Source organism: Monodelphis domestica, chromosome 7, assembly GCF_027887165.1.
Source record: "Monodelphis domestica isolate mMonDom1 chromosome 7, mMonDom1.pri, whole genome shotgun sequence".
Lineage (NCBI taxonomy): Eukaryota > Metazoa > Chordata > Mammalia > Didelphimorphia > Didelphidae > Monodelphis > Monodelphis domestica.
Window position 1 is genome coordinate 204,396,804 of NC_077233.1, and position 26,175 is coordinate 204,422,978.

Below are 26,175 nucleotides of genomic sequence, written 5' to 3' on the forward strand. Positions count from 1 at the left end.
CATTCCAGACAACTCTGGAAAGGGAGGGGGGAAAGGGACTAAATTTAAACCGGATGACAATAGTCACTGAGGGCTTTTGTGCTCACTTACGTAAGGGCTAGCTTAACAGTTGGGTAGAGTTGTCCTTGCCCCTTCTAGAATTTCAGAATCAAGTGGCTCACCTTACTTGAACTGGATTCAGAAGTATTATACCCAGGTTCTTTTCCATGGGTATCTGTTTGGCATCTGGAGATTCATAGTGCCTCGTCAGTAAAGCTGGTTTATATTCCTAGGGCTGGATGAGTCCGTTCCAACTTGAGGCTAGGCCACCATGCTGTCTCCTGGCACATTGTTTTATAGGAAACATCTAGAAGAAAGTACTATTATTTCCCACCACAATCACTGCCACCACCGACAACAATTCCCAGAGCATGGCTAATTGGGAGAGAAATGCGTCTAAAGGGGAGATTGCACAGTATCCGTTTATATCAATCCTATGCAAAGCATAAAACTGCTTCCTTTCAATACTTGGTAAGAGAGCCTAAGTGGGTGGCAGCAATGAGCCTTCCTGAATATCAAGGCTATTCTACTACAAAGCATTTTTTTTCCTCCCAGACAGATTATTCATTTCCACTTTGCATGACAGAAACCAAGGCTAGATTCTTGTCTGGAGAGAGAGTGAGAGATATAAAAGTGTGATTAAGAGTCAAAAAGACATTAAGGAGAAGTTCTGGGCCCAACACATTCCTCATTAAGCCATGATTTCCTGTATCATTTATTGCAAATTTGGAAAGTTGGCCTCAAAAGCAGCTTTACAAGTGGCCTGTTGTGGGGCTTGAGATGTGGCATTTGTCTTCACTGACAGTAAATGAAACCAAGGACTTTTTTTTATTTTCCAGTCTCCATCTGTATTGCTTCCTTTTTTTTTTTCCTTTGTCAGACCGAGCCTGGCTGATAGAACCTCGGAAGGTCCAGAAGCTTCAGGAGAAGATTTATTTTGCGCTTCAGCATGTGATTCAGAAGAATCACCTCGACGATGAGACTTTGGCAAAGGTAGGTCCACAGGTCCCTCTTTGTTCGGTAAGAAAGATGAGAGACCACTCACTGTGGTGTCAGAAGAGCATTCTCAACAGTTACCCAAGTAATGAAAAGCTACGACACATTAGAGACAATGGAAAGAACACTGGTTCCAGAGTTCAAATCTAGCCTTTAACACTACCTGCAAGACTGAACACTTAATCTTCCTTGGGATTAATTTCCTCCTCTATAAGATGAAGGCATTGAAGTAGATGCCTGAAGTCTCTGCCAACTCCAAATCTATGATCCTATAAGCAAATAAATTTACAATCAGAGACAAATTGGACCCATGACCAGGAAACCAAAGGGTCTGAGAAGCATATTATGGGAATCATTCAAGGAACTGGGGACTTTTAAAATTTTTTTATTTATTTAATTAATTTAGAATATTTTTCCATGGTTATATGATTCGTGTTCTCTTCCTCCCCACCTCCCACCCACCCCCAGCCAATGAGCAATTCCACTGGGTTTTACATGTGTCATTGATCAAGATCTATTTCCATACTATTAATATTTGCATTAGGGTGATCACTTAGAGCCTACATCCCCAATCATATCTAACTGGGAATTTTTAAACTCCTTTAACTAGTAGAATAAAAAAATAAGGCAATATATAGAATCATAGATGTAGAGTTATATTGAACTTAAGGGATCACCTAGTTCAACCATCTCATGGGAATCAGAGAGAACATAGGTTTAGGGCTAGAGGAGATCTTAGATACTATTGCCTTATTTTACAGATGAAGACCTGAGATTAAAAGGGGTTAAAGAAGCCCAGGATTTCACTCACATATAGTATCTGTAGTTGAATTTGAACCCAAGCCTTCTGACTTCCAAACCAGTATTCTTTTCCATACACTTCAATGCCTATTTGCTGCCTTCAAATTTTAAAGGCTAGTATATAAAAGAGGGAGAAACTTGTTTTACATTTTCTAAATGTACAGAAATCAAGAGTGGTGGTTGGAAAGTGAAGGGATGTACACTTGGGCAAAATGAAAGGAAAGGATTTAATTCTTAGAGCTGTCTAGCCATGGAATGGGCAGCCTTTTCAAGAAATGAATTTCCCATCACTAGAAATATTCAAGCAGATGGTTATATCTAAAGAATATTGTAAAAAGCATTTCTGTGCTGGGTGAGACTAGACAAGTTGTTCTCTATGGTGCCTTTCAGTGTTAAGAATTTAACTGAATATTTTCAGGGAAAAATTGTAAAATATTCTCTCCCAGAACATTTTAAGGATAATATAGTGATATAGTGTCACAAGCAGTTAAAGTAGGTATAAAGACTTGATGGATTTGCCTTCTTAAACAGGGGCAATCTTACAACCATTTTGAGAAAGTTTCTTTTCAGAAGAAGAAATGACCTCTCCCTCAACAAAAAAGCATAGAAAATGGTTGGTTTGGGATTCAAGTTGTAAAGAACATTAAATCCAATATCTCTTTTTATTTTTTTAAATATATGATGCTACTTAATGTGAGTATGTAGAGAAAAAACTGAGAAATAAACTTCCAGATTTCTGAATCTGAGACAACTTCTTTAGCTTATTTTTCATCATTAAAACTCTCTTCTTATTTAGCATTAGATTCAGCTCTTGACTTTGTACAAAAAGGAGAGACCTTCTACATGGTACAGGCAAAACCTGTGTATTAGTGTAGATTTTACATTTGTATATACAAGCAAAATGCCATTATAACAAACTCCACAGGACTCTAGACAAGTCAACAAGCATTTATTAAGCACTTTCTGTAATGCCAGGCACTGTGCTATGTGCTAGAGATGCAAAGAAAGGCAAAAAGTAATTCCTATTCTCACAGAAATCACAGTCTAAAGGGAGAGCAATAATGCAAACTATGTACAAATACTATACAGCATAAATTGGAGATAATCAACAGAGAAAAAGCACTAGTATTAAGTGGGATCAACAAAGGCTTCTTATAGAAGGAAGGTTTTCAATGGAATTTGAAGGCAGCCAAAGATGGAGATGAGGAGGGAAAGAATTTCTGGCATGGTAGACAGTCAGTAAAAATGCAACATCAGGTGTTTTTAATTTAATTTAATTTAATCTTTTCCAGTTAACAAAATCTATTTTTCTCCTTTATACTTTCTACGCAATGGGCAAAGAAAAAAAAGAAAAAATATTTCTACAAATATACCTAATTAAACAAAGCAAATTCCAACTTCAACTCTGTCCAAAAACAATTTGCCTTAGTCTGCAACCTGAACCTATCCCTTCTCTTTCAGGAGATAGATAGTTATTTTTATCATGAATCCAATGGAATCAGGGTTGGTCGTTACTTTGTCTAGAATTCTTAAGTTTTTGAAAGCTGTTTTCTCTCAGGGCCTCCAATCCCCCAGACTTACAACTCCAGTGTCATCTTCAACTCTTCACTTGCCTTCAATCACAGAGATCCAATCAGTGGCTAAATCTTGTCATTTTTACATATATGTCCCCTTCTCTTTACTCACAGAGCCACAGCCCCAGTTCAAGCCCTCATTACCTTTCATCTAAACTATTATGATAACCTTCTAATTTAATTATTAAATTTCTAATTTCAAATCTCTTCCCACTAAGGAGCAGATTTGACCATTAAACTTCAGTGGCTCCCTATTACCTCTAGGATCAAACATCAATTCTTCTGTTTGGCATTCAAAGCCTTTTATACCTCCACATACTTGACAATCCAGAGACACTGATTTCATTGCTGATCTTTGTTTATAACATTCCATCTCCTAAGAAAGGCAACAGATGGTTAGAACAAGGTTAGGGTTTTACCGGGCATGATAATAATAATAATAATAATAATAATAATAATAATAATAATAATAATAATACTTAAATAGCTCCTATTATGATCTAAACACAACACTAAGCACTTCATATATATTATCTCATTGGATTCTCACAACTCCAGGAAGTAGGTGCTATTATCATCCCCATTTTATACATGCAAAAACTAAGACAAATAGAAATTAAATCCAAGGACAAATAACTAGTAAGTCTGGATTTGGACTCAGGTTTTCCTGACACCAGGCCCAGCTCTCTATCCACTTCACCATCTGGGTTTATCCATAGAATAATGACTATTAAGAAAAGAGGCAAGGGATTTGGGGGTAAAAAGCAAGGTAAAATTGAAATAATTTACAATTGAGATAGAGAAGAGGACAATATAGTCAATGCTTATGTAATAAATGGACTGAGGGGAAAAAAATGAGAAAGGGAGTGGTTGGAAGCCATTGCAAGGCTGAAAAGGCTTCAATTGAGTTACTTTTATTATATGACACTGCTTCATTGGAGAAATGAACTGGTGGTCCAACATCACTATTCACATTGCATTAACAGTTATTGCTGATTCTCCAATGTGTTAATGACCTTTAAAAGCCTTCTTAAATCAGTGATACCAAAAGACGAGTCTATCTGTCTCCTGGTTTTGGTTAGAAAGAAAAGAGCAATGGTATAATGGAAAGAGCACTGACTGTTTTCAAAGAATCTGGCTTCAGATTCTGGTTCTTTTATTTACAGACTGTGTGGCCTGGGACAAATCATTTAAAATTTCTGTCCCTCAGTTTCTTCATCTTCAAAATAAGGGGACTTAATAAGATAACCTCTAAAGCCATTTCCAGATCAAAATCTCTGATCCTCTGAGTTTGTCAGCTATAAAGGGTACAGTGAAGAAGTCAAATATGACTGCAAACTTCTTCAGTAACAAACCAAAAGATTTAGTTGCTCCTTGACTCAGGAATATTCTTTCTTCAGTATCCTGCTTATTCCTTTTGTTTACAGTTTTGGCAGGGGTAATATAAATGCCATAGTCAATCAAACTAGCCTTCTTTGAGAACCCAAAGTTAATTTCAGAGCCAGTGGTCTCTGTGTCCTTAAAATAGAAGTCCTGAGAGTCACCTTATTATGAAGATATTCTTATTAGAAATGAACCCCCTCTAAGGAAATATAGCATCCTTATTTGGTTCTTCAAAGTTATCCTTATTTTCCCCCAATGATGGAAATTTTTCCTTCCATAATTTTTAACATGTTCTCTTTCTGATCTCTGCCATCTTTAAAAAGATCACCTTCTAGGCAAATTCAAGAGAGAATTGAATTGGAATACAAGGATCCTGGATTCTAGTCCTACATCTGCCACTGTGTACCCTTGGAAAAGTAATTTTCCTTCTATTTGTCTGAGTTTTTTCATCTGTAAAATTAAGGAGTTTTAAATGAATGACCTTTTAGATTTATACCTAAATTCTAAAATTCTGTAATTCTGTAAGGAAAATATGTATCTTCCTCTATACCCCATTTATTAAAAGTACATCAATTATGTGCTTAATGTAATTATTTGGATGTGTTACCTATTATAGAAAGAAACCAAAGAGTCTAAAATTTGCCTGAGACATAGACTTGAAATAACATGACCTAAATAAAGTCATGTTGTTTATGTTGTTCTGGGCCCCCATGTCACAAAGTAGAACATCAAAAGAACCCTACGTCTGGGGTTCATTCATAGAGAGTTGTGACTCATTTTGAGCTGTTTACTTCCTAGGAAATCAGAACATGAAGAGTCTAAGAACTCCCAAGTACCTTTCCTGAACCCTGAAATTTAAAATGAGTCACTATGAGACCTATGCTTGTGAGCAATAAAGGAAAAAAAAAAGAGATCTGACTGCAGATACCACTGACGAATCTTTTCTCAGGGCTGAATTTTCCATTAGTAGAAGAAAGAGCAAATCTCCTTCCCTTCTTGATAATAGAAGGAAATGAAGGATTTGGGGAAGGGGAAGGAGTTAAGGAAGACAGGAGTGGAACTTGCCCAGTTGTGCCAGTGTTGTAACAATAGACACACAGCCAAAACTCAAGATTTTCTAATCATGTACTTTGTTCTTATTTAGAATATCAGAGCTAGAAGGGGTCTTAAAAATTAGATAGTCAGCCAGGAGTGGTGGGTAACATATGCCTGTAATCTCTGCCTAGGGGAGGCTAAGTTTTGAACTCTGGAGTTCTGAGCTGAATAGACTAAGCGGATCAGTGACCACACAAAGTCTGGCACCAATATGGTGACTTGACTATACAGGAGTGGAGGGCCACCCAGCTGCCAAAGGAGGAGCAAAGGTCAAAGATTCTGTGCCAATCAGCAGTGGATTTGGGCCTGTGAGAGGCTGTTGCCCTTCCAACCTGAGTGAAATAGGGAGATCGAGTCTTGGGGGAAAAAAAAGATAATAATATATATATATATAATATAATAATAAATAGCTATTCAATCCTCCCACTTTGCAAATTAAGAAACTAAGGGCCAATGGGGTTTTATAGTCATAGATTAGACATAGAATCCTAACTCTGGATAGATTTTAGGAAGGTGAATTTAGAATTGAAAAAGACATTTTACATCAGTTAGTCCAACTCCTTTTCTAAACACAGGAGGAAATGGGTATCCAAAGTGGATTACCTTTGTGGCAGAGCTTGGGCTAGAATCCAGGGCCCAATTATTATATTTAATATATATATATATACTTATATATATATATGTGTGTGTGTGTGTATATAAACATCACTATTCTGAAGGCTGGAAATAAAAAGACAAAAAAAAACCATCCTTGTCCTCAAAGAATTTAATCTATTACAAGATTTTGTGATTGATTGAATATAAATGGCAGGGAAGAATGAGGAGTTAAAGATGGATCACAGTTTGATGACAGAAAATTAATAGGAATCAACACATCAGAAAAAGGGGCTGATTTGAAATAACAAAAGAATATCCAAATCTAAATATCCATCAAGGAGCTGTAGACTCTAGAAAGAGGGGCAGAGTTAGACATAGTATTCGGAGGTGGTTGTTAAAAATATCAGAAAAGATGAGGTCTATGAAGAGGGGATATAGAGAAAGAAAGTCAAAGAGAGAATCTTTAGGGAATGCCCACAGTTAGCAAAAGAAAAATCTAGTTGAAAAAAGGAAAATTGTTAAAAGGAGTATGGTATGGTCAACAGTATTAAGGGTGGCATATCTGTAATCCCAGCTGCTAAAGGAGAGTAGACTGAAGCAGATCTCATGATATTAAGAGTTCTGAGTTGCAATGGCTACATGAATTACATGTGCTCACTAAGTTTGGTCTTAATACAATCAATCCCCAGGTAACCTAAAGAGTGTTGAACAGATCCAAGTCAGAAAAGAATAGGTCAGAGCTCCCAGGACAATGAATGGGATTGAGCCAGTGAATAAATAAGGGCTTGTACTTTCAAGGTTAAAGAAGGTGACCTAATCTTCTTAAAAAGTCTCAAGTGGTGCAGAGAAGAGGATGAGAACTGATTTTTCTAAGTGTCTTACTGGAGATATACAAGGCATTTTTTTTTAGTAAAATGTAGAATGATAGGGCAGAAAATGGATGTAGGGTGAAGATCTCTTATTTAAGAAGTTTAGCAATGAAAGAAAAGAGGGAAATGGGATTCTTGGATAAAGATTTATTTTTGATAAAAGAATAAAAAGACTCTTTTTTTAAAAACTTAGGACCCATGTACTCAGCAAAATTAAATATATTCCAAAGAGATCAGCTGTTTAAAACAGAAAATGTATCCATTTTAATGATTAACTGAAAATATGTGTTGATACAATTAAAAGATTGAATATGTATACTCAAAACTTCCATAATCTTCATCTTAGGACAGGATAGATTTTTTTTTCATATCTATGCTAAAGTAATGCCCATTTTACATGCCAATATATCATTTTTACAATATTGGCATTTATCAGACAATGAAAATTGTACTTTCCAGGTTATTTTTAGGTTACTTAGCTGTGAACCACATTCTCTCATACCACCAGATTTTCTAGGATCATGGTACTGTAGAAATGACATATTACACATACTACCATTGCCATTGCCAAGGATGGGAATGAACAAATAACAAATGACAAAACAAGAACAAATGAACTGGATGAGTTAATACCTGAGTTATGATATATTGCTGTTGAGATCCATGAAAGGTGACAAAACAAGTGTTTTCAAATCATATATCTGGCCCTTACTACCTATATAATCTTGGGCAAGACATTAAATTTCTCTAAACCTCATTTATAGAATAAAGAGGTTAGACTCAATGGTCTTTAAGAGCCCTCCCAGCTCTAGATCCAGGTTTCTATGAGCCTATCTATTATTTCTCAAGCTTTGATCATATCTTAGCTTTACGCCAGTGGTGGAACGGGGTTGGGGAGTAGAGAGGGTGGACATCTCAACATTCTAGGTGCCTCTGGTGATAGTTCACCAGATATGTCTACCTTCATTTGCTCCAGCTCCCTTTCTTTCCATATCAGTTGTAACAACTGTTCAAATTTCCTATTTTTGTTCAAAGTTTTAAAAATTACAGATTTTCTCAGAAAATACTTCCTAGGGAAGAGCAAGGGAATATTTTCACTTCTCAAAAAAAATCTTTTTTTTTTCTTATTGACAATCCCTATAGATGTAATTAAAGCTTCATTGCTATAAGGGAATATATGTAAAAAAGAAGCAAATTCAAAATGGCTCTCTTTATGGTCCTGATAGCTTGATTATTTCAAAAGTGAAGGAATTTCCTTAGATTCTGGAATCTCCAACCTCACTCCCATCCTCTCCTCTGAGTGCATCTGAATCACCTCCCCAGCTGTCAGAAAAGTTGTTGTGTCATTAACTGCTGCTAAGGCTGCTTCTGGCCTCTCTTTGAAATGCACATTCCCCTGCTGTACTACATAATATTAATGAACAATAAGTGACTGCCTGCTGCTTCCTTCAGTAGACCCTTCTGGGCCCTGACAGAAGATGCTGCTGTTCCTGAGAGGCATCCTGCAGTATTGTTTTTCAAGACTGATGGTGAACTTTGGATTCTCCCATTGCCGCCTCTAGTTTAACAGCTTATTAGAGACTTTTTTAAACTACCAAGTCCATAACACATAGGCTTAGTGAGGGATCTTCTTCTCATTAATTATTGGCTCTCATAGAAAAATCTAAAAGGAATTATATCATCAGCATCAGGCCTCTTTTGCAGGCAAGCAATGGCAGATGGCTTGGAGTCATACCAAAGGAAGGGGAAGCTCAAAGTGTAGAATAAGCATCACCTTAGGCCCTGGCTTTTCACAGACAATAAGGAAAATCTGCATTTACATATCACAAATAGATTATCATCAATTTTATAGGTGCCAACAACCATTAGAAGAGATAAAATACCCATCCTCATTCTAAACTTATTAATTCCCTATAAACTCATCACTGGATCAAAATATGCTGATGCCGAACTCTTTGCCAAAGGAACTAAAGAGTAGTAGAATCGACCATGCTCCATCATAACTTTGGTTAATGAAATCAGTCACTCATTTGAATCAACGTGGGAAAAGTAGAGATTCATATGATTCTGCTTTTTCAACATTTACTTAAACCAGGAATAGATTATATTGCCTTTTGCCAATGAACTTACAAAATCTCCCTATACAAAGTGACCCACAGGGATCTTCAAAACTATCCCACTGAGTAGTCTGAGTGAATATATACACCTCAAAATGATATCCATAGTAATGCCTAATTATATAATAAATAATATTAGTCTGATATATTAGTATATAATAAGTTACATGACAATATAAATGAAAATTATGCTAAAGAACAACCTCTGTAGATATAATTAAGGCTTTATTGTTATAGGGGAATACTTGTGTGAAAATACAATTGATAACCAATATAATGTCCATCATTAAACAAGATATAGTCCAAAGGACTAAATACCTCTTTCCTCACTATAGAGAAGCAGTGACAAGGAAAGAATACCAAGGCCAATGTGTTGGTTGGCTATTCATTAACTATATTTCTTTTTTCAGAGGAAGGATTCTATTTGGTAGGAGGGGTGGATTTTGTTTGGAAATTGATAGTGACATAAAAAATATCAATAAAATATTTTTAATCATTCAAACTGAAAGAACAGGCAAGTAGGAGAGTTTGGAAAATAACCTGGAATTTTTATGTACTTTTTTAAATAAGCAACATGGAATAGAAGAAACTCATTCTCTCATATACAATCTTCCTCTTCTATTCTTATATATGTAGATATACATACATATGGTAATGCTCCTTTGTGGTATTTAGAGTCAAAATTGAAATATTTTTAAAGTAAAAAACTGTGATTGAAATCATGAGTTATTTTGAGGGGTTTTTTTGTTTGTTTCAGAATTCAGAGATGCTATTTAAATGTCCAGTTAAGCCCTATAATTAGTTAATTGTCATAATGGCCTCTTTACTCCATAGGTGTACCCATCTCAAGTCTAACTTGATCCATAAGTTCTACAGAATCAATTATGTGAACTGATGGTCAACTAAACAAAATTACACTTATTTTTCAGTCTTACTGTTGCGACTGCTTTTCCAAACTACTTGTTGGGAAAGATCAGCCAAAGCTCAGGATCCACTCTCTGAAGATCGTAGAGTACTACATTTACTACAGTGGCCAATCCCACTCTTAATGTCTAAAAGTAGTACTAAAGTTTAAGGAATTTGAGTCCTAAGAGGAGAAGTAAAAACAAACAAACAAACAACAACAAAAAAAAAAACCCTTAGTAGTTCTAAGTTCTGGTTCTGCTAATTCAAATAAGGAAAATTTCAGAAAATTATCTGAGATCTCAATATGCACATTACCTACTTCTGTCTAGAACTGTTATGTGGAATAAACTCTCCTAAAATGGCTTTTACCAGAGAAAGCTACAAATCTGCTGTCTTCTAGCTCTGTGATCCTAGGCAAGTCACTTAACTGCAAATGACTAGTGCTTACCATTCATCTGCCTTGGAACCAATACTTAGTATTAATTCTGAGACAGAAGTTAAGAGTTAAGAAAAAAAGGCTTTTACCAGTCTTCTTTAGAAGGAATATTAGCTGGTTAATGAAATTAAATCATCATCTCCCAAAGTGATTCTACTTTGATACCCAATTCATGTGTAAAGGAAGAAAATAGGATTACACTGATTTCTAAAACAGAGCCAACTGTGGGCAAGTCACTTAATCCCCATTTCCCACCCCTTACTGCTCTTCTGCATTACACAGTATTGATTCTAAAATGGAAGGTAAAGGTTTTTAAAAAAGAGAGAGCAAGGAATGTCTGGTTTCATATCTGACTTTAGCCATTCCACAAACAAATATCACCCTGTTTTTTACATGTGTATCTCTATCTCTCAACAGCAAGGGAGGTGGTTTTGTTTAAAAAAAAAAATTTGGTTCCCCATGTTACACTATATATTCTATATCCCTCTCAATATAAATCAATAGCTATGATCTTGGTACCATTTTAAAATCATTAGCCATACACGAATTATTTCATTAGTTATTGGATGAAAGAAAGAAAAGAGCACAAATTTCTAACTTCAAAGTAAAAATTCAAGTTGTGTTGGCACACAAAACTTCCATTGTCAATTTCCTCCTTTATTTTTAAGGTCATTTCAAATGGGATTTAATATGGATGGGAGACCAAGAGACGGGAGGAAGGAGAACACCTTACAGGAAGCTCTTTGGCAATTATACTTTTAGCCGTCTTTTTTCTCTGTCAGGTTATGCTCATGCTCAAGCGTCAAAAAAAGTTTTCCCTTTTTACGAAATGAACAATTTTGCTGTAGAAAGTATTAGAGTTAGAAAGATACTCAGGGCCATCTAGTCCAGCATCCTCATTTTACAAAGGAGGTAATTGAGATCTAGAGAACTTAAATGACTTGCCCAAGGTCACTCAGGTAGGAAATACAAAGCCAAGATTTGAATCTAGGTCCTCTGGCTCCAACATCCACTTTTTCTTCCAATCCTCAACACTTATTATGCAAATCAAAATAGGAACCTTGAAAATCAGTACTGGCAATCTGGAATTATGCCCAGAGAGTTATAAAACTGTGTGTACCCTTAGACTCAGAAATACCAGTACTGAATCTGTATCCCAAAGTAATCAGGGAAACGGGAAAAGAACCAAATGTTCTAAACAGCTCTCTTTAACATAGCAAAGAACTGGAAATTGAGAGGATGTCCATCAATTGGGAAATGACTAAACAGGTTACAACATAATTGTGATGGAATACTAATATACCATGAGAAATAATGAGCAGATTAATTTCAAAAGTACATGGAAAGGCCTATACAAAATTATGAAAAGTGAAATGTGTAGAACCAAAAGAACATCATATACAGCTATACAAGAAAATGTTTGAATAACTTGCAAGTGGCTACCTCCATAGAAAGAATTGATTAATAGAAAATTATGGTTAATATATACTTTTTTGTGTGAAGCCAGGCCTCCTCTGATGCAAGGTAGAGAGGGAGGAGATACCTGGGAATTTTGATATAACCCAAAAAAAAATTATTTTTTTAAATAGGTACTAAAAAAAATCATTACTTCATTATAAGGAGTCCCAAGTATAGGTTATTAGATAGAATTTGATGTCTCCTAAATTCATAGAACACTATCCAGAAGTTTTCTAGAAGATTTTTATATATCCATATCTAAAGAACCTGACAGATTCTCCCACATATGTTCAGAATTCTATAATAAAGTGGAATAATCAGTAGTCTGGGAATCAAAAGAATTGAGTTTGAGTACACAGACTACTGCTAACTAGCCATGTGGCCTCAGATAAGTCACTTTATCTTTGCATTTCCTGCAAAATAAGAAGATTGTATAGAAAAGCTTGAATGTCCTTTCTGACAACTCATTCTATACTTTATTCTACATGTTTAATTCTAAACTGTATTCTGTTCATTATAAAGTATATTCCATATGTTTAATTCTAAATTTTAATTTCCAAGACTTACAGAGACTAACAATTCTCCTATGTAAACTCAGGTTATTTAGTGTATCCTTTTGGGAAAGAGACTGGATAGATTCCATTAGACAACCTTGCTTGACAGGGAAACAATTTTGATAAATCTTGTGATATTGCTTGACAGAGTTTGAAGCCTTCTCTACTAAAATCAGCCTATAAAAAACCTTTTATAAAATCTAAAATGAGGTGTCACTTAAAGTCTTATAAAAATAAGATGATGAGAGACTGGTCCTTCTGGGCAAAGATCTGGCTTTATTGTGAGCAGAGAAATCACAGGGCCAGAGATCTTCAGGTTTCTTCCTCAGTCAAAATCTGAGACCCAGATTTGCAAAACATTCACTCTTTTATAGTTTCCTCTATGTCCCCACAAAAGGTCTCCAAGAGGTCTCAGAAACCATTTCCAGACCTCCTGATGACCTTTGGATTACCCTCTGGTCCCTGTAACTTCTTACCTGAGTTGGTTTGTTATAAAGAATTATGGATTCACATGTTTCTTCTTTTTTATATTTTATATTTTTTATATTATAAAATGGATTAACATAGTAACTTGCTTATGATTAATATGGCAGCACACTTACATAAAAATTACTCTAATGATATACATATTTGAAATTGTAACAGTATCCTGGGACTACTTTCTTAATCTGGTTACATATACAGACTCTTGCTTGGAACCATATTCTTACAATAAGGCGCACAGTTACAAGGCATCAAACTAAAGAGAGTCTTAAGCTAATACAAATAAAGGGGCTCCTTAATTAAATTTCCTTCTTACAGTCTCTGTGAAACTATATATAACCAGATCCTCCTAAAAATTTTAACCAACCCACTTTGAGTTGTTTATCTTCTGAGACACTCCATCTCTAGATTCCATGCATTTTCCCTGGTTATCCCCCAACCTAAATTCTCCTTCCTCATCGTCACCTTCTGAATTTCCTCTCCTCTTTCAGATCTAAGCTAAAATCCTACCTTCCTCAAAAAGTATTTCTCAACTCCCCATAATGCTAGTACTTTCCTTCTATGATTAGCTCCAATTTACCTTGTGTATATTTTGTTTTTTCCTGATCACTTGTGAGCCTCTTGAGAACAGGGAATATTTTTTGCCTTTTTCTATATTCCAACATTTAGCACACTACCTGGCACATAGTAAATACTTGTTACTAACTCATGAGATTGGCTTTCTTCTTTCTGGGCATCATTTGCTCTCCCTCACCCCACCCTACACCCTTTAGCCCTAATAAGACTTGTTTTCATCTAGTACCACTGTTGGTAGACCCAGACGATAGACATTGACTCAGAAAAAAAAGACAATTACAAACTTTTTAAACCATTTCTCCCTTTTCCTTCTCTTCTTATTTCCTTATACAGTTGATAGCCAAGATACCAACTATCACGGCAGTTTGCAACTTGCATGGAGAGAAATTGCAGGTATTTAAGCAATCTCATCCCGATATAGTGAACACACTGTTTCCTCCATTATACAAGGAGCTTTTCAACCCTGACTGTACCACAGTCTGCAAATGAAGGGAAGCACAGAGCTGTCATGTGGTTCTGGAATACATCACTCTTAAGGCAAAAGCAATGAGCTTGTGAAGACTTATGAAAAATGTCACTACTGCAACACTAGGAATGTCCTGCACTTAATAGAATTATTTTTCACCGCTACAGTTTGAAGAATGTAAATATGCACCTGAGTGGGGCTCTCTCTTTTTTTTTTTTTTGGAACTGACCATAAATATACAAATATAGGACACTGGGTGTTATCTTTTTTTAATTTTATTGGGGTATGTTTTGGGAGACAACTGTTCATAGAATTTTATTGTAGATAAAAAAAATGAGAACAGAGCGGTACCTTACATTATTACTCTTGCTGTTTATTGTTCAGATATAATTTAAGAAAATTCCACTTATTAGACTTACCTATTTCTATGTTTTTAGATAGTTAATTGCATGTGGAAATCTGTAGCTGTCTTGGAAAGTACTGTGCATGTATGTAATAAGTATATAATATGTGACTATATTATATATTACTATTACTTATACATGCACATATACTGTGGCTTAAAATCCCATGCCTACTTGCAAAGGATGTTCAGTCAGGCTTTCTTGTATTATTTACCTTCTGTGTAATGTGTTAGCTTTATGTTGGGCAATCTGGATTTTTGCTTTGCCAACCAGAGTTTAGCCATCCATGACCAATGGCAGGATGGTACCAATGTTCTGAAATTCATGTACAAAAAGTAATGGATGCAATAGACAGCCTCTATACTAACAGTTCTTTTTGTATCTATGGTACAAAAGCCTTGTCTGGAAGGTTCAAATGGAAAGTACAATTTGTTTTTCCTGTTCTAAGAATCTGTCAACTGATATTATGGGAATCTGTGGCTGGAAAATTTTTTGACCCAACTGAATAAATATTGGGCATTTCCCACTAGAAAATGCAACATTTCCCCCCTAAAATCTCTAATTACAAAAGGAATTTCTCCTTAGAGCAAATTATAACATCAAATGAGAAATATAGGCTATGGATATATGATCACCAGCAAACTCAGACTCATTAAAAAAATTATGTGACCAATGAAAACACAGGGGTGTTGGTGCCATCTTATGCAAATATTTAGTTCTAGGAACTATACAGGTGAAGCAAAGTAATCTGAGTACCAGGCAGTGAATCAGCTTTTGGGGTTCAATATTTTCATATATAGGAATGAGAGAGCTGTGATAAATGTGAACTTTAATTTATACATGTACATTCTGTAGTTCTGGGGGCTTCACTGTGCCTCTGACTCTATTTCTCTCTCTCAGTTTCTCTATTTCTGTCTCTGTCTCTCAATCTTTCTCTGTCTCTTCCTCTCTCACTTTAAAACCTTCCCATGATATACTAAAAGAGTGGCACAGTAACTGACTTGCTATGAAAAAGTCTTAAAAAGACATTGTATTTTAGAATTAGACTATATTTTAAAAACTAAGCAACTAAAATAACATCACTTTTTCAGTCTTTTAAAAACATTAAAAGTAAATTTCATAATACATAAAATCAGCCTATAGACTAAACACACACACACACACACAAACACACACACACACACACACACACACACACACACACACACACACACACACACACTGTGGAGTAAGTGTATCTGAAGGCCCCATAAATATTACTTTCAGAATCAGAAAAGTTGGCCTAGTACATTAATCCTCACTTCTCCCTTCATGCCTGATCAGATTGTTCCACAGAAAGAAAATAAATTTCAAGTGAGTCTTCTATGCCTGTAACTCTATTGACTGATCTCAAGGCAGATCAGGAGAAGGGAGACTTGGTGTGCAAAATAATGAAAATTTTGCCATCCTTTTGTAAATAATAGAAGCCACCATTTTATCAAAAGATGGCCTTTTCTCCTGGGAAGGGAAAGCCCTGCAGTAATGGGAATAATGCCTGTGTCTTTTAAGCAGGTACACAGTCAGTAATCAATAGAAACTTGGATTTTTAGCCCTTAGACTCTCCTGAGATTAGCTTTCTCCAGTGCACAGAAGAATTCACAGATAATCAGAATGGTGGCATTTGCCTTTTCCAGATAGAAACTGGAGGCTTTTTTCCCCTAATGATTGATGAATTCCAAACCGATAGGGGGAAACAAAAAAGGCTTTAAAATAATGAATCTCATTCTCAACTACTGTTATATTCAATTAATTTAACTACATTGAACCAAATTACCTTGGGTGTCGAAGAAGACAGCTGTAGATGGCTTATTATGCTGCTACAGGGACTCAATTCTTTTTGGCGTAAATGTCACTCCTGCTAGCGCTTTGTATAAAGAATTAATTCCAAGAGTCATATTTCCTTCTAATGGAAAGATTACTTTACTGATTGCTAGGAAAACAGGGTAATAGAAGGCACTCCATTAAACCAAGCCGTTTCCAAATGCAATAGATGTTTTATGATTGGCTTGCGATAGGAAAGGCTCTAAGTGTCTGCCTGGTATTTCCCTTTGAGCTTTGAACTTATGTCAAACTTTGTTTTCCTAGTTCTGTTATCCTAGTGTTTTCCATTGTTGGCCTTTAATTCTTACTCAGTTGCACTGGGAATCATGTGTTTCCTTCATTTTTCCCAAGAGGTTTTTAATTGACTCCATTTATGAAGAGGCAGAGTATGTATGTGTATGTGTGTGTGTGTTTGTGTGTGTGTGTGTGTGTTTTTCCTCCCCTAGTCCCATGGGTGAATTTGTAGAAGGGCTGATCCCTCACACTTGCCTCTAGAGAAGATAGCTTTGAACTAGAGTAGTTTCCACATTTCCTAGCAAAGTATGAAACTTTAAAGCTGATGGCTTTTTGTAGCTGTGGGAGAGGGACAAAATCTGACTGACCCATCATACATCCCACCAGCTGAGATAAGAGACCAAAGGAATCAGTACTCTGATGTCCACTACAGGACCTGGAGAAAATACTTCAATTTTTTTACTATAGAAGGCTGCGAAAAGCCAAATCTGCCCCAGAGAGAATCTAGTTGTGCTGTAAGTGGCACTGAAATCTGTGATACACCTTTTGAACACCTCTTCAATACACATCTGTGAAGAAATCAACACCTGACACAAACAACTTTCTTTCCCTTAGACCCTAGCCAATAGCTACATGATGTCCTAGCACTTTGTCCCATCTCCATAAGAATCAACAATTGTCAATGATAAATTCATGATATGATGACCATCAGACAATGGAGACGCCTCGTTCTATCCTTTTCACTTCATTCTTTGTAAATGACAATCACTGCTTAATGCAGATGTTGCACTGTATTCCACTCAGGGATGTTTCATTTAAAAATTATATATATCTACATCAAAAAATAAGGGGAGAAAAAAAACAGGAAAGAAATTTGACAAGCCGTAAAACATACACTGATAAGCGACTTCCCTTTTTTTCCCCACCAGACAAGACTTTCAGGCCAGCTATTAGACACTACATGATTGAACTTGAATTCACTGTCACTATATTCCTCAATTCATTGAAAAGTATAAACATCGTTGCCCAGATAGCATGCTGGGTAAAGACAGCTCAGCCCACTACTCTATAGTTTATTGACTAGCAAAAGAAACAAGCTGCCCTATTAACATCACAGCTTATCTCCCAGTAAGACCAGGTTTAACATACAGGACCTGAGCAATGATTTTGGGCAATTGATTTTGTCAGGCCAGGAAATTGAAATTGTGCTTTCCTCAGCTACCTGGTGGTAATTTTAAAGGAGGAAGAGCAAAGGTTGAGAGGAAAAATGGCAGAGTAATCTATTACAAACCTGGCTGATCCTTTCTCACTGCCAACTATCAGGGTGCCTAACCTGGGACTCGAGTCAAAACTTGGACAAAAAGTAGTTTTCCTAGCTAGCTTTATGACTAATTTCACTGAAGGCTTTTTAGGGTGTCATTCCCATGGGCCCATGCTACTGGATTCTTTTCGAGGTGAGACCATTTATTTAGAGTTGGGGATTATCTAGTCAAGTTCCATTTTACAGATAAGGAAAATAAGGTCAAGAAGGATAAAACAATTTGTCCAAGGTCTCACCGGGCAGAGTCAGGATTCAAACCTAAGTCTTATAACTCCACATTCAACACTTCAAATCTCCTTGGCAAATTCTAAGCAACTAGATCACTTTGGTGGAATCCAAGGCAACCGGGTACTATGGTAACCCCATTATTATTTACCGGATGATGTTATAACAAAGATCCAGTATGCTTTTTTTTATTGGTGATTTCCATTAAGATTTATCTCATACTACTTAGAACTCTGCAGCATTTCAAGCCAAACCCTATATGGAAAAAGAATTTTTAGGCAACTAACTACCCATGTGTCAATGTATATGAGGCCAGAATTCCAACAGAATGCTAGCATCCCAAGGACTGACTCTAAGCTTATTGTTCAGTCATTCATTTGTGTCCGACTCTGTGACCCCAAGGACCATAGCATGCCAATACCATCTACGGAGTTCTTTTGGCAAGAATACTGGAGTGGTTTGTCATTGCTTTCCCCAGTGGATTAAAGCAAAGGTTAAGTAACTTTCCCAGGGGTCACACAACCAGTAAAGTATCTAAGGTCAAATTTGAACTCGGGTCTTCTTGACTCCAGGCCCAGCACTCTATCTCCTGGGCCACTCAACTGCCTCCAAGGCAAATAGAAGTTAAGTGACTTGCCCAAGGTCACAGCTAGTAAGTTTCTGAGGTCACATTTGAACTCAGATCTTCCTGATTCTGGGCCCAGTATTCTATCCACTGAGCCATCTAGCTGACTCTAAGCTTGTCCACTGCTAAAGTGATTAACATGCTAGCCAGACTAATTGAAATACTACCTGGCATTGTGGGATCACAGACAACTTCTGTCCATCTTTGCCTTTGTCGTAAGTATTTCTGCCATTCTGTTTAATGTAGGAAGAAGAATTCCCTTGCTACAGTAAAAACAGAAGAAAGATTTATTCAGTCCTTATTTTCTTCAAGGGATCTTTGTGTCCAATGAGGTTAATACTGCTGACAGTTAATTCAGAAGCTGATCTATGTATTTGCATATTCCAGGTCATGCAAACAGACAACTACCTAGAAAGAATGGCAGGCGACATCAGTAGACAGAGCAGCAATAACCTTTAAAGAATTTGTTTGTAATGAAAATGTTTTGCACTCTGTCTCCTATAAAACGAAGACAAAAAGCCACCATCTGCCAGTGTGTTAGATATCTCTCCAAACCATGAGAGGAAGCTATTGCTGCTAATAGAGGCTTCTACTGAAGTGAGGAAGCATTTGGTTGTTTCAGGAAATGGCCATGGCCCTTGCTTATTCCAGTGATATGGGCAATAGTGCAGGCATGATCCATTGAAAGTAGCATTTTATTCACTATGTCCTGTTTCAATGAACCCCCTCTATGAAGACACAACACAGAATCACAGTGGACATGATGGGACATTTTTTTCTCTTTCCTTTTTGGGTCACCATTTTGTCTCAATGTTGGTATAATCCTGTTGGAATCAGCAAATTCCAACAGTCTAGAGATATAAGTAAAGACCAGAGAAAACATAACGATGACTTTTTGATTTAATGTTTACTACTAAAAAGCACTTCTATTTGTCCTGATTAGCTTCCCAGCTTAATAAAACTTAGTAACTAGATATATCAGGCAGCTTCTTCTGAGATTCAAATGCACTAGGTTTTGTTTGAGTGTGTTTTTTCTTTAAACGTGTCTGTGTTGGACTTTCCTTTTTTTTCTCTGAAGATTTAACAATAGGATAATACTCATTTGGCCCTCCATTGTTCTGAAGTGTGGACCTTGCATTCCTGGGCAGCAGATGGGGATTTTGTTCATGCACTTTTTTTTTTCTAAGCCTCTGAGTTACCTACCAAGTAAATTGGCTATGATAAATAATCTTTGCCTCTTGCATGACTATACGTGTGACCTCCTGTAAACCAGAGAGTGCAGGTCAGTGATTGTACTTGTGGCCCCAATAAAGCGGAAGAGAAAACTGGATTATGTCTGTGAAATCTAGTTCATTAAAACAGGGGATGCTCAAGCCCTAGTTGGGAAAAGTGATCATCATATGAAATCACATGAAATAATGCTATCATGGCTGTTACCTATGGGAAACATGTGCATATTGACGTAGATAGCTAAAGAATGTGTGTGTTCCACCACATGTGTGTGCACACACATACATACACAAATCGGGTATCTGGAAAGCTACAAAATCCCATCTTCAATCACTGTATCATCTGCCTCATCTGACTAACACTAAAGAAAGTAATGGGGGGAGGGGACACACACACACACACACACACATACACACAAAACAAAAAACAAAAAACCTGAGTATGTATTGTAGAAATGTAGAGGAAAAATAAAAATATTTTTTCAGATGTAATTACTTTTAATATATGCTTGTGGAAGGTCTAATACAATGTACACTGTCTCTGTAATTTTTGCTGTAAATATCTCAGGACAGTGAATACACTGATTTTTTCTATGTCTCTGTTTAAGCATAGGACTTTGTAACAATTTTTTTAGAGGGGAAAAGAACACCAACAAGCAAATTCTGTACTTGCTTCCTATGAGTGTCACGTGCTCCTCAGTTTTTAATGGAAACTGCTAGGGATAGGGAAGCATTCTGACCAGCTATAGGTTTTACGTGCACGCCTATGTTTGTATGCCACCAAGTGATAAAGGGACAGACGGGGCTATCAATGAAATCTACTTCCAAAGAGTCTGGGTGCTGAGTATCCTCCTAAAATCTGCAAAATGCATCTGAACCAGACCATGTGAAAACTAACAAAGAAAAGAACGAGCAAAGGTTGCCCCAGCAAGTACATCGGTCCTTGCAACATTTAGCTTTTCTAGATTTTTCAGTATGGAATATCTGAAGGAGAAGGTCTGCTTTCTGACGAGCAAAATATTTTTGTACACACTCATTTCTTATTCAAAACCTGAGGTCAGATCACTCTTTCACTGTAATCTGAAGCCATAACTGACCTTCACCAAATAAAATGTTTTCAAGAACATAGGGGAGGGTTTGGGAGAGGTTGAGGGGAAGGGAGAACCAAGATATCAATGGCTATAGCAACACAGGCAGGAGCAAGTCCAATGCACTTGGATGCTTTTCCTGCATCCCAAATAGAACTTTAAATCACTAGTATTTTATGATGATCGATTTATAAAAAAAAAAAATAGATATTTAGATTTAAATGAATCTTTCCAATATTTTTGAAATCCCTGACAATGCCTCCTTGCTTTTAGGATTATGAGAGAAAATGATTTTCATATACTTCCAACTTTCAGAGGTTTAATGTTTTTTATCTTATTTCCAACTGCTCTTGGTAGGGTGAAGCACGACATTGAGTCCCCCAGCTGTTCAGACCATGGGCTATTTGGTGCTTGGCTGTAGATATTCGTCATTGCTGTATCTTAAGGGGTGGGGGAGGGGAGGGGTGTGGTTTGCTTCTCTTACTAAGCATGCTCACCACTATTGGTAATGTACAAAAGCTGCATTGCCGAATGAAAAGTATGTAAAAAAATATATATTATTCACTCTAAAAAAAAAGCATAACAAGAAATACCTACTAAAGAAAAATGCCTCCTATAGTCAACACTGATTTTTTTCTGAAGCTTAATTGTATTATAATAATGTATTTTTATTGACCTATAGAGGTCAAAGGCAAACCACAGATGAATCCAGTGACATATATAGTTTTTGAATCTGCAGTTTTCTGATCTCTCTCTCTCTCCTTGTTTAATATATAAGCCCTAATTTATGTGTATGTGAGTAAAACTACAGCCTGAGTCATTTAGAAAGTAAGCATTGAGGTTTTTTTTAATCATAAATATACTAGAATACAACAGCACTCCCTGTCAAATAAAAAGGTTTTATATTACTTTAGAATGTAATAGGTTTTCGTCTTATTTTATGTCTTGTAAATTATTAGTTGAATACTGTTAGCATTCCATGATAATGCACACATGATTTCTGAATGTTTTCTGTAAATGACAATCAATGTTTATGAAGTTCCTTTAATGCTGAACAAAATTAAAAAAACAAAAAAATGAAAAAAAAATGCTGCCTGGCACTTCTTTTGTTGTGAAGACAGAAGTTGAGAAAGTTCCTGGCTTTAGAAACTATCTAGGTGAGTTTCCTTATCAGCACTAATGTCATTTTTCCAAATGTCAGACCAGTGGATAAATGGGATTTATTTTTCTTTTGCTGGAAGTACTTGTGACCATGTAGACCTAGGCTAGGAAAGGCATATCCCTGGGGGAAGGAAAAGCTCAAGAAGCAAGCACTTTCAGTTTCTTTTGTGCTTGTGACTTTAGTACAAAGCACAGACCACTCATCCATCTGGGCAGCCAGAGCCCTCACAATCTATTATGTAAATGAGAAGCAGATCCTTGAAATATGCTGCTGGGAGTGCTTTTTCTGAACCAAAGTTAGAACTAACAAATCATCAGCCCCTTGGTTGAAAGATGATTACAGCAGACTAATAAGAAATTCAGTAGTCTTTCCCCCAAAAGCCCAAAAACATTAGTGATTTTCAGCTCATTTTGTGTTTTGGGTGGACTAGTCCCCCTCACCCAAAAAAAGCAGCTCCACCATCCAAATGAACCACCCGCCATGAGCCAGCACTCAATATCCAGTCCCTGCTAGAAGTAGTGGGCATTAGGAAAGTTGGACTAGAGAGCCAACAAGGCCCCTTCTGATTCTCAGATTTTGTGAGTCTGCGACTCATTGTGGAGCATCAAAGGTTCTTAATTTAGATGGCAGGCTTGGGAGAGTCTTTCAAGCAGTCTTGAGTTGGTTTTATCGGTATAGAAATGTTCCAAGTATAGAATACCTCAAAGCAAACTTCAACAGAATGTGTGTGGGGTGGGGGTGGGAAGGATACAACATAGATTGAAACTAATGGGGTTCAAAGAAACAGAGAAAGCCTTAGAAAAACTTTTGAAAATTCCCTCTGGTTCTCAAGCTTTGGCCATGACAAGAACTCTAGCCTTGTGTTTCCAGCAAGGTCCCAATTGGAAGGAGTCAGACATATAGTAGCTGTCACTCAGAGGTAGCCGTAACAGTTGCCTTTGTGGAATCCCTGCCACACTGACAGATTTTTCTAAAGACGGGTTTCTGCCCATTGGTTTCTAATTGCCCATTTTCAAATAGCTGCTTAAATCATTCAAAGGGGTGCCTTTCAAAGGAGAGTTCGGCTCACTACTGAGAGCGTGTTTGCAAACCCTTCCCTCCCCTCAAATGTGAACCGGTCAGAATTATAATACTGGGTTATATCCTCCTGTTGGAAGATGATATTGATGACTCACCAACTGTTGACCCACCAGTAAGGGTGTACTTAGAGAACTGTTTTCTTGGTATAAAAATGGAGATTTTGAACCCTAGACTTCAATCCCCAGAAGTCCTTGGTATTTCCCAGAATTCCCTATGATCTCAATTGGTGCTCATGGCTTGGGACTGAGCTATCCACACTCTTTCTCCAAGGTTTCCAAGGTCAGCCTCTAATCAGTAGCATAAAACCATGACGTCCTGCCTAAGCATAGAAGTGATGCCTAGAGCCTCGGAATGGAGTCTTCCTCGATGTACAACCAACTGAACCAACTGAGAATTGATGGTGAAACCTAGCTAATCAATTGAGCTAACCAAGTAGATTGAGTAATTTAATGAGATGAAAACATTTTGTGGTAATAAAAAAAACTGATAGTACTTACATAGAGATAAGGCTTGCAAAGCACTTTATGTATATTATTTCATTCATCCTCCCAGTAACCCTGTGAATTAGGTGGTATTATCTCCATTTTAAAGATGAGAAAATTGAGGCTAAAGAGAGTAAAGTGATTTGTCCAGAGTCACAAAGCCAGTAAATGTCTGAGGTATTATCTGAATTCAAAACTTCCTGACTCCAAGTCTAGTACTCAATTCACTAGTCAGCTAGCTCTATCTTTTATTAAAATGATACCAAAATTCATGTCAGTAGAAAGGAATCAATATTTGAGATATTGTCTTGACTCGGGTCACTATGGCTTTCCCAAGAAGCAGTGCAGGTGGGGAGAGGAGGAAACCTTGCTTCACATCCAGGTTCAACTTCTCATAAGTCAGGTGGCCATATGTAAGTTGTTTAAATTTCTTGAACTTTGTTTTCCTTATATGAAAAAAGTGTGTATTAAAATATATTGGGGCAGTTAGGTAGCAGAGTGAATAGAGAACCAGGCCTGGAGTCAGGAGGACCTGGGTTCAAACCTGAACTCAGACACTTCCTAGATGTGACCCTAGGCAAGACACTTAACCCCATTTGCCTAGCACTTGAGTTGTTACTAGGACAGAAGTGAAGGGTTTAAAAAATACATGCCCTACTTAACTATATTGCTATAAGTTTTGTAAGTTAGGTAATGTACTGAGGCTCATTTTTCTCACCCATAAAAATTACACATCATAATACCTGTCCCTCTCTTTGTTACAGAATCATTATATCAGATGATAGAATATAAGGGAAATAATTTTGCAAAACATATTATCAGCTCCCAGTATAATAGACATTGTCCTAGAGTCAAAGGACTTGGTTTGCCCTTGTTTCCAATTCTGTCACTTGTTATTAATGAATATGACCCTGAGCAAACTATTTGGGCCTCAGTTTCTTCATCCATAAAATAAGAGGACTTGTATAAATGTTTAAACTAACATAAATATGTAATAAAATGTAAACTATAAAATAAAATGGACTAGAAGCCTGCTGTGATTTCTTCTATAACTGATTCTATGATCCCATGGTTATTATCCTAAGTGAGGTAAATTGCTATAGTGTGTCAAGTGTAAAGAACAACGCTTGCCCTCAGGGTTCTCACAATCTAAGGAGGGAAAAAGCAAGCAAACAAGTAAAAACAAATTTTATACAATCAAAATAGGAAAAATCTGGGGGCAGCTGGATAGCTCAGTGGATTGAGAGCTAGCCCTAGAGACGGGAGGTCCTAGGTTCAAATCTGACCTCAGACACTTCCCAGCTGTGTGACCCTGGGCAAGTCACTTGACCCCCATTGCCTAGCCCTTACAACTCTTCTGCCTTGGAGCCAATACACAGTATTGACTCCAAGATGGAAGGTAAGGGTTTATAAAAAAAAAAAATAGGAAAAATCAACAGAGGGATGACAATAGAGTTGAGACAGGAAATATCATTTCTATTTAAAAGATGAAAAAACTGAGAAGAGACGTTACTTGCTCAGGGTCCTGCATCTGCTTAGGTCAGGCTAGTTCCTACTAAGACTTTTTGCCCCCTATCTTTGTATCTCCAGTGTTTAGCACAGTACCCGGAACATGATTAATGAAATGAAATATATTCACTGATAGCCTCATGGGCAGCCAGGTGGTACAGGAGTAGGTAGAGTGGCAGGCGTGGAGTCAAGAAGACTCATCTCTCTGTGTTCAAACCTGGCCTCCAACATATACTAGCTGTAAGATCCTGGGCGACTCACTTAACTCCATTTGCCTGAGTTTCCTCATCTGAAAAATGAGTTGTAGAAGGAAATGGCAAACCACTTTGGTATCATTGCCAAGAAAAACCCAAACAGGATCATCAAAAGTCAGACACAACTAAAACAACTAACAACTACTACTCTGCCTATATCACAGGGTTGTTATGAGGTTCAAATGAAAAAGCAAATGTGAAATGGTTTTTAAGAGCAGAAAATGCTGCATACTCCAGTGGAATGGACATCAACTTTAGAGTAAAAGGACCTGTATTCAAATCTCACCTCTGATAACTACTGCATGACCTTGGATAAATCCCAATACCTCCCTGGGCTTTGGTTTCCTCATCT

The 26,175-nt window shown here is 36.9% G+C and overlaps 1 protein-coding gene across 1 annotated transcript in view; it reads left to right on the forward strand.

The window, feature by feature from the left end:
- The window catches only part of RORB (RAR related orphan receptor B), a 245,468-nt gene extending 225,119 nt beyond the window's left edge, over positions 1 to 20,349 (forward strand). Inside the window, exons 9-10 of the mRNA XM_056806331.1 lie at positions 920 to 1,032; positions 14,218 to 20,349. Coding sequence (XP_056662309.1) covers positions 920 to 1,032; positions 14,218 to 14,373 — 269 coding nt within the window. The 3' untranslated portion in view covers positions 14,374 to 20,349. The remainder of the gene's footprint in view (positions 1 to 919; positions 1,033 to 14,217) is intronic.
- Positions 20,350 to 26,175: the final 5,826 nt, after the last annotated feature.